Source organism: Antrostomus carolinensis, unplaced genomic scaffold, assembly GCF_000700745.2.
Source record: "Antrostomus carolinensis isolate BGI_N321 unplaced genomic scaffold, ASM70074v2 scaffold51373, whole genome shotgun sequence".
Taxonomy (NCBI): domain Eukaryota; kingdom Metazoa; phylum Chordata; class Aves; order Caprimulgiformes; family Caprimulgidae; genus Antrostomus; species Antrostomus carolinensis.
Window position 1 is genome coordinate 6,329 of NW_010304221.1, and position 8,309 is coordinate 14,637.

The 8,309-nt window shown below is 40.2% G+C and overlaps 1 protein-coding gene across 2 annotated transcripts; it reads right to left on the minus strand.

Annotated features, from left to right (window-relative positions):
* Positions 1–666: 666 nt before the first annotated feature.
* On the minus strand, positions 667–7,789 carry ATF1 (activating transcription factor 1). 2 transcript variants are annotated; one of them, XM_010164350.1, is made up of 7 exons: positions 7,679–7,789; positions 5,579–5,707; positions 3,665–3,765; positions 3,094–3,224; positions 1,833–2,012; positions 1,566–1,725; positions 667–1,167 (listed from the first exon to the last, which is right to left on the minus strand). In XM_010164350.1, the coding sequence occupies exons 1-7, from the start codon at positions 7,787–7,789 to the stop codon at positions 1,023–1,025; spliced, it is 957 nt and encodes a 318-aa protein (XP_010162652.1). In that variant the 3' UTR covers positions 667–1,022. The 2 variants fall into 2 exon arrangements, with proteins under 2 accessions (XP_010162652.1, XP_010162654.1); XM_010164352.1 differs by lacking the exon at positions 5,579–5,707.
* Between the last annotated feature and the right edge of the window lie 520 nt (positions 7,790–8,309).

The window sequence follows — 8,309 nt, forward strand, 5'->3', positions numbered from 1 at the left end:
ATATATCTTCAAATTTTTTTTATTTTTATCATTCTTTTTCTATTTGGTTTAAATGTTCCAAAGCACAGTAGAATCTCCAGACAGAACAAGCAATGTATGTTTAATTGTATATATAATCAGCACACGATTTGTTTTTCAATTATAGATGTTTATCATGCCCAGCAACTAAGAACAAACTGCTATGAAATCATTCTTCAGAAGCTTTTCTTCACCAGTTCTCGTTCTACCACTTGAAAATCATTGGATTTTTTTTTTCTCTTAAGCAAAGTCAACACCTTATTTCATGTGCCTCAGACGTGTTCAGGATTAGGCCTCTCACTGCTTTCTGCAGATCCGTTCCAAATTTGATAAACACAGCAAACATTGGAAAGAAAAAAAAACAACCAAAACCCAACAAAACAAACAAACCCCCAACTTTTTAAACTGTCAGCTGAGAAAGAGTAAACATAATTTATACCTCTAGCAAAGTATTAGCTTTTTTTTTTTTTTATCATCTGCACCTGTAAATAACAACTTACAGGCTAAAATAAAAATATTTACATACAAATAACTGAAAGAAAAAAGTAAGGATTGAAAAAAAGAGTAAGAAATCAAAACATACACTGGTTATAAATGTTACTAGTAATGTCAACTATGGCAAGGATTCCATTTCATCCACGTTTTAACTGTCACCAAATATTGCCTCCATTAGCAGAGGTATTTGTAGAAATTTGCAAAGAAATTCTAATCACCTGCCTCGTAAAACGTGACTGTCCTTTTACTGTAGATGCAATCTTGACTTTATCAAGTTTCCAGTTGTGCCAGAAAAAAAAACAGGAATTTTGGTGAGGTTTTCTTGTTTCCTGTTTGTACTTTGTCACCAACACGTTGTAAATAAAATCTATAGAGTCTTTAAGTTGTGAAATCTAGGTAGAAAAGTTTCATTTTTGACCTTTCATCTAGTTTAAAAAATTCAGTATAAAAAAAAAAAAAAATTTCTCCTCTGAAATTTAAACAGTCCACAAAAGTTTCACCTTCTTTTCTTACACACTTTTATGACAGTAAAGATCTTTCAAAGTTTTTAGCTCTTCAATTAGAGTTTTGTTCTGATTTTCCAGGACTGCAACTCGATTTTCCAGACATTTAACGTACTCTTTCTTCTTCCTGCGGCATTCTCGAGCAGCTTCTCTGGAACAGACAAGCAGAAGTTATTGTGTATTTTAGATGTGAGACGTGTCTGGTTTATGAGTGTTACGATAGTGACCGATATCAGAGGAGAGAGCTGGCACTGCAATCATCAACAGAACAAACTGAAAAGGACACAAGGACATGCAGAGAGCTTGAAATTTAGCAGCATTTGGGAACACACACGGTAGTTGATCTGCAGAGAAGAAATAAAACTGTGAGACGGAAAGTGCAGTGTGTTTTGGTCAGAATTTCAGTGGTTTTAGTCGCGCTGGATGCAGCACACCACACTGATGGCACAACCAGGAAACTCAGCTCGCAAGACTCATTGTTTGTCCTTTGAAGATCTATTTCAGCACATTAAACTAACAAATCAGAGCAGCCCATGTGCACTTACTTACCTGTTCTTCATCAGCCTTATTTCTCGTTTCAACTGCGGATCATCCGTCTTACTTGTCTGCGACGTCAGAGTGACAGGAGATGTCATCACCACCGTCTGAGGAAGGGACGTGGTCGTCGGCGTGGTGCGGATCTGGTAAGTCTGCATGTCTCCTGATGCAGCTGTTGAGATAATAGCATAAGACATCAAGAGGTGGCACAGAGTTAGAAAGCTCAAACGCTGGCGTGAGCGATGGGTGTTTCTAACCATTGGCAGAAAGTCTACTCACTCTGCACCACCACCTGGTTGCTGGGTACGAGTATCTGTTGCCCATCTGACGTCTGTGCGTACTGCAGGATCGTTGTCCCAGGCTGACTACCACCAGCATTTGTCATCGTTAGTGTCTGCAGCCCTTGCACACCATCTGCACCCGGGCTGGCCAGCTGTAACCCATTGGCAGCGATGGCAACTTAAAAGAGAAAGGAACACGCGGTACAATAGCTGTAGCTGGACATTATCACGTAGAGATAAAGGTAAATCTGTAGGCTGGACATCTGTTTCCACTGCTGTAAAATCCTGCCAGTTTGGAAAGGCTTCTTATTTCTGTCACTTTCACTATCAGATCTTGCTGCTGGGTTCTCACTAAAGGTCCTGGGTGTAAGTGGGGAGGTGCTGGCAGTGAGGGGAGCCGCAGGGGTGGGCTCTGTGAGAAAAGCTCTGGGACTGCCCCGAGCCAGACACCAGCTCCCTGGGGACTCACACTGGCCACAGCTGGTGGCTCCTCTATGGAAATACCCTGAAAAAGGGGGAAAAAATCCAAACAGGCAAAGGAGAGAGGGGGAAAAGTGAGAATGAGCAGCACAAACACCCAGCTCAAAGGATGGGGAGGAGCTGCTCCAGGCGCCGGAGCAGGTTGGTTTTTGGTTCACAAGCACAATGAATATCAGGTGATAAAAGTCAGTTTGCCTTTCAAGGGCAGGTTCTGGAATGCATTTAATTTTCTTATTACTACTGCACACATTTATTTTTAAGGCCAGGCTGGATGAGGCTTTGAGCAACCTGGTCTAGTGGAAGGTGTCCCTGCTGATGGCAGGGGGGTTGGAACTGGATGAGCTTTAAGGTCCCTTCCAACCCAAACCAGTCTATGATTCTATGAAAATCACAGGAACAAATCCCTTTTTATTTTTGCTACCTCCCTGACACCACAGGAACACCTTTTGGGGTGGCCCTACGATATATATAATGGTATCTTCACTGACCTGACATGTCAGACTAAATCTAACACTAGAAGACTGCTACGTATTTCATAACAACATCCGCTGAACGTCTTGTCTTGACGCGCAAAAATCAGGATAACGAAGCACTGAGTTTGTCTGGAATCTTTAGTTATCAGTCTATTTCCATGTAATAACAATACCACCTTTGTTGACTGTTAGATAAATAACCAAACCTTCTGAGTTTCAACTTAGTCAAATATGTAACAAAATCTGTATTTTGAGGCAAGTTGAATAAAAAACTGTCCAGTTAGGCAGAAATTTTGTAGAACGTACTGTACTGTCCAGTGCTCGTCTGGTAGATAGGCGTGGGAACGGACATAGATGTGACAGTAGAGACACCAGGACTCTCCTCATCTCCTTTTCTGTCACGTGTATCTTCAGAAGAAAGATCTTTCAAAATTTTTCTACAAAAAAAGTGGTTTTTTATCAGTTTAATAGCAGGCAAAATCTACAGGTCACTGCAGCAACAGTTACAAACCACTATCCCTATTTTGTATGACAGAAATAAACACGAAAATTGGGATGAACAGCGTTTGGAATTCACAAGATTTTGTATGAGGTGACTGCCTCAAACTCCTTCTCTAATTACATTTCTATAGTTTATATAGTTTTTTATTTAAATAGCTTTTTATTTAAATATTTGTATCATTTTATGTCAAAGTTTCCTGGTAGCAAATGAGAGCTAACATGACATCCTCAAAATGTTTACTGCGTGAACAGATCCAATGCATGTTTCATGAGAAAGAAAACAACTTAGAGGTTGACAGAACATGTGAAGCTACTGAAAGAAGTTGCTGGTTTGGTTTCAAATAAAAATACAAAATAGATGACATCTAGAACTTACCGGTAGGATGGACGACGAGCTAAGATGCCTCGAGCTTTCTGTGAAGAGCCGATGCTGTCTGATGAGTCCTGAGAATCTTCGCTCTCAGACAAAGAGGACACCTAAAAAACACATTCCGTGTGGTTATCTGCTACACTTCAAAAGAAATAACCCAGAAGAGACGACACATTGTACTTGTATATGAGCTAAAGCTGCCTGAAAACTGTATGAGTGGCTAATTACAAACAGAAAAAACACTGGATTCCTATTTCAGTGATTATAAAAAACCGTTACACGTTCGTGAGGTCATAATGAAACAACCCTCCCCTCCAAAACAAACAAACAAAAAACTGTCCCAAACTACTGATCACATTAAAAGCTGAAAAACATCCACCACCTGAGGGTAAAATGTTCTCTCTGGATTAAACTGCAGGATTACTCAATCCAGGATGTTTAAAGTGTGAAGGAATACAAATGGTTTCTTATTTTCATAAAAATCATACAAGCTGAAATAACTTAACAGCTGATGTGGTCTGAAAAGGTGAGCTGCTCCCACACATAAATTTGTCTAAGGAGCTGGTGGGAAAGGAAACAGGAACACCATTTCTGTCCAGAAACACACATAGAAAACACTGGAAATCTTTTCCGTAGACAGAAGAGCGTATTCTGCTGGTCAGAATAAAAGTAATATTTAAGGCAGCAACATATCAGGTAGCAAATATACAAAGTATTATCTACAATTTTCTCTTTATTCCACTGTGTCCTCATCCAGTTGCCAACTGTTATTTTTTCTCTGACGCTCCTTATTAATTACAAGCTAACAAAACATTGATTTGTCCTTATTTGTGTGGCAGCAACAAAAAGTCAAGAAGAATGCGTGCAGCTCTGGGGAAAGCATTTCTCACTCCTGCTGCTACAGAGACAAAAAGAGCAACCTACTATCAACATTTTTAAGAAAAGCTGGTCATCTATCACTTTTTTCCCCCCCTTTTGAGCAACAACGTGACAATGTTCATAAATTACAGGGAAAAAAAAGAAAACAGTCAGTGGGGACACCACAACTAGAACATGATGACAGGAAAGGGATTAGCGGAGACTCGAGTAACGACAACCCACTAACACAGAAGCTTAACTTGTTTTCTGCCAAGTGAAACGTGTTTTCTTTTCCATGAGCTGATGTTACAGCAAACATGACAGCTGAAAATGCATTTACAGGTTTGCTTTCCCTGGTTTATCAATTTAATGTCGTGTGAACAGATAAGCACAGTACAAAGGATTAGTGACGAATTAATGCTTTTGAGCACAGTTCTTCCAGTTCTTCCTTCAGCTGACCAGGGCAGTTATCTCAGCCTGTAACTCCAGAGCCACGCTGCCCAGAGGGCAGCCAAGAACTGAATGAAGTAGTAAGAGACTCGATTGTAAACTCCCCGAGGCACCTCTCTGAAGTGGCTTGTACAAAAAATCACATGGCAAATGAGTAAGAGACACAAGCAGAATACTTTGGTAGCACAGAAACGGAGTTACAGAGTACGCGAGGTGAGCAATCAACAGTTCATCCACCACCATTCGGGTCTACCCTTTCCAAACACCCATTTTCCTTCGCTGGGTTATTTTATTCTCTCCTTATTTGGGTATTAAAACACACTAATTGCTGTGTTAAGAGCACCGACTCAGGAGCTGTGGCTTTGTTTTGGTTTTTTAATACAGGGAGGCAACGTCAAATAGTTTAATTTCAATTCCAAAGGCAACTTTAGTGCTACAAATAATTTCAAGCCTAAATAATCATTAAGAATCCTCAAAATACTGTCACTGGATTGCTCACAGCTCTCACAGCAGGGCTGCACTGAGGCAGAGTTCACCGAGCCAGACAAGCCTTGACAAGTCTTTTCACACAGAACAGGATTCCTGGTTGTTTAACAGACGTTCTGTAGTTACCTGCACAGTTTGCACCTGGGGTGAGTGGATTACAGAAGAGGACTGAGCTGTCTGGATGACTCCTTGGACCTGGACTTGTTCTCCAGGAAGCTGAACAACTGTCAGGGGAGCAGGACCTCGTAGAGACATCTACAATACATCAAAGAATCGTTACCAGAAACATTTGTTCCACAGTATTCAGCAAGTGTATATACACGTGGGAAAACTAGTGGAGAACATGCATTAGCAGAAGCTTCTTTTAAGTCTAATTAAGTCACAGAAAGTATCTTTTAAAGATATAAATTATTGAGATACATATCTGCATACAAAGGTGGCTGAACAGTTACTTATTCACCTTAGGTTAGGGGGAAAATCAAATTATGTGGCGTTATGGGCAAAAGATTAACATGTTGCAACTTAAATACCTGCATTTCTAAATGAACCAGAGTGAGGGGACTTCTCCAGAACCCCAAGTTGAGACTGAGCACGACTTTCAATGTAACTCCAGCCACAGGCACAGATAAAGCCCCACATGTGTGGCAGTTTATTTTTTTAAAGTTTTGATTCCATTTTAAGAGTGTCTTCGACTTAGATAAGCAGAAATAAAAGTTCCTAGTAAGTAGCTTTAATTCTCACTAAAGTTAATAGGAGTTTAGGGCACTAAGATCAAAATCAAGATGAAACAATCAGCAAGGCTGAGGGCTTAGACTGCCCTGCTGAAGTCATGCAGGAGGTAGCAGGAATAATGTACATATTTGGTGTTCTTGGATTTATTTTTTAATTTTTTTTAAGCAACCGGGATGAGGGTCTGGCTCAAAGATTTCACAGAGGAGAAATCACAAGTTCAGTAGAGCAAAAGCCAACCAATCTACTCAGAAAGTTCAAGGCACGAGGGCTGTAACTAAAAGAAAGCAAAAGGAAACTGAAGGAGACGAGGTGTGCGAACTCTGGACAGGGAAACAGAACAAAGAGCAGATTTTTCCAAATTAAAATGATGACATCTGTTCTTTCATGTTTTAAAACTCTCAATTTCAGTTCAGGTTGTAGGTGAAATCTGGGTTTACTTGGCAAAGAGTTAATCACGCTGCTCCCCCCACATAAACCACGTTTCACATTCCAGCAGATCTGTATTTTTGATGCTGAACTCACATTAAGCCTTTGCACTTAAAAATTAATTAAAATTATACAGGTAGATGCATAAGTAAATAACCAGTTTCCTCACCAGATTTCTTCACTACTTTTATTAATCTGGAATATATGAAAAGATGAAGGGATCATTAAAACTCACACAGGAAACTTTCCCTGTAACACTAGTTTTATATCATACATCATAATATTAAGTTACATTGGCAAGTTTATATAAAACCAGATGAGAAAACCAGCCTGTCAACAGCCAGCAGGACGCTCGCTGATGTTCTACCCCCTCTAACCTCACGCAGTTATCTCAATTTTGCATCAAAATCTAAATTGCCTCCACACAATAAACAGTGGATGAGCTGCAAAACATCGTCCTGTGCAGGATGGCTCCGTGGGAGCAGATGTTGTGTTAAAAGAGAAGCTCCTGCCGACGCAGACAGTTGAATCATGAGGAATTCCAGGATAAAGCTTTGAAATCAATGTTACCTTGTAGTAAGTATATCCAATTTCCAACTTCCTATGATTGATTATGTTAAATACATTCACACTGGGATAAAATCTAAGTGTTTCCATGGTGCTGAGCACCCAGGATTGTCATTAATACAAAAATGCTGCTTCTGAAAAAAAAAAATAAAATTAAAAAAATAATTACAAAAATTAAAATTAGGTCCTGGATTCATTACTAAGCAGCTGCTGTAGCCAGGTCGATGATGATTTCAAAGGCCATACAATCTAACAACGCTGGGCTGCGTTTTCACTTTGTACAAGCAGGAAAAGTAATTTTGGGTTGTTTTTTTTTTTTTTTTAATACAAGCCCTTTTATTAATTTTGTGTCGCCCATCAACAAGCACATTTTTCTCAACCTTCTTTTGTTTCGTCTCCTCTGTGTGTTTTTAAAACTCAAGGATTAATATAGTTTGTAGCACTATGAGAAATGGCTCTTAACTACCTCCAATGTTTGCTGAGATGTGGCCCAGGCTTTACCTGTTGAGCAATATGAGAGAGCTGAGCTGCCTGTAGTGTTGTACCTTGTACGGCTGACGTTTGGGAAGGCGTCACTGAACTGTTACTGCTGCTCTTGTGCACCTCTTCCATAATCAACTACAAGAAAATAACGAGTTAAATTCAATTAATGATAAATCTGAACAGCAGACAGATGCCCAACTTCCACTGGTGCTTTAGAGAATCTCGGCACCCAACGCTTTCAGCTTTATTTCCACTTTTTTAGTTAATTCTTTATCCTTTGATGTCACTTTCTATTACGGAATCGCATGGCTTTTTTTTGTCACTTCCCCTAGGACACCCTGAGCATTGTTACACCTTCTCCTGGGGACAAGAGGGGAGAGACACGGTGGGACCTTCGCACCGACTCGCCCCGTGGCTTTGGGCAGGTCGAGCACCCGCACGCCGCATCCTGAGGCCTCAGAGCCCAGAGCAGCACAAACCCCATTTCAGAACAGGAGACAAGTCTCATTTTACCCTAAAAACACCCGTAACCCAACTGTCTGTCAGCACTGGCTCAGACCTACCCCACTCTGAATTTTACTGTCAAATGTATTTACTGGATTCTCATGAAAATAAACAAAGTCGTGAGATTTAGGAAGAAAACCAAGAC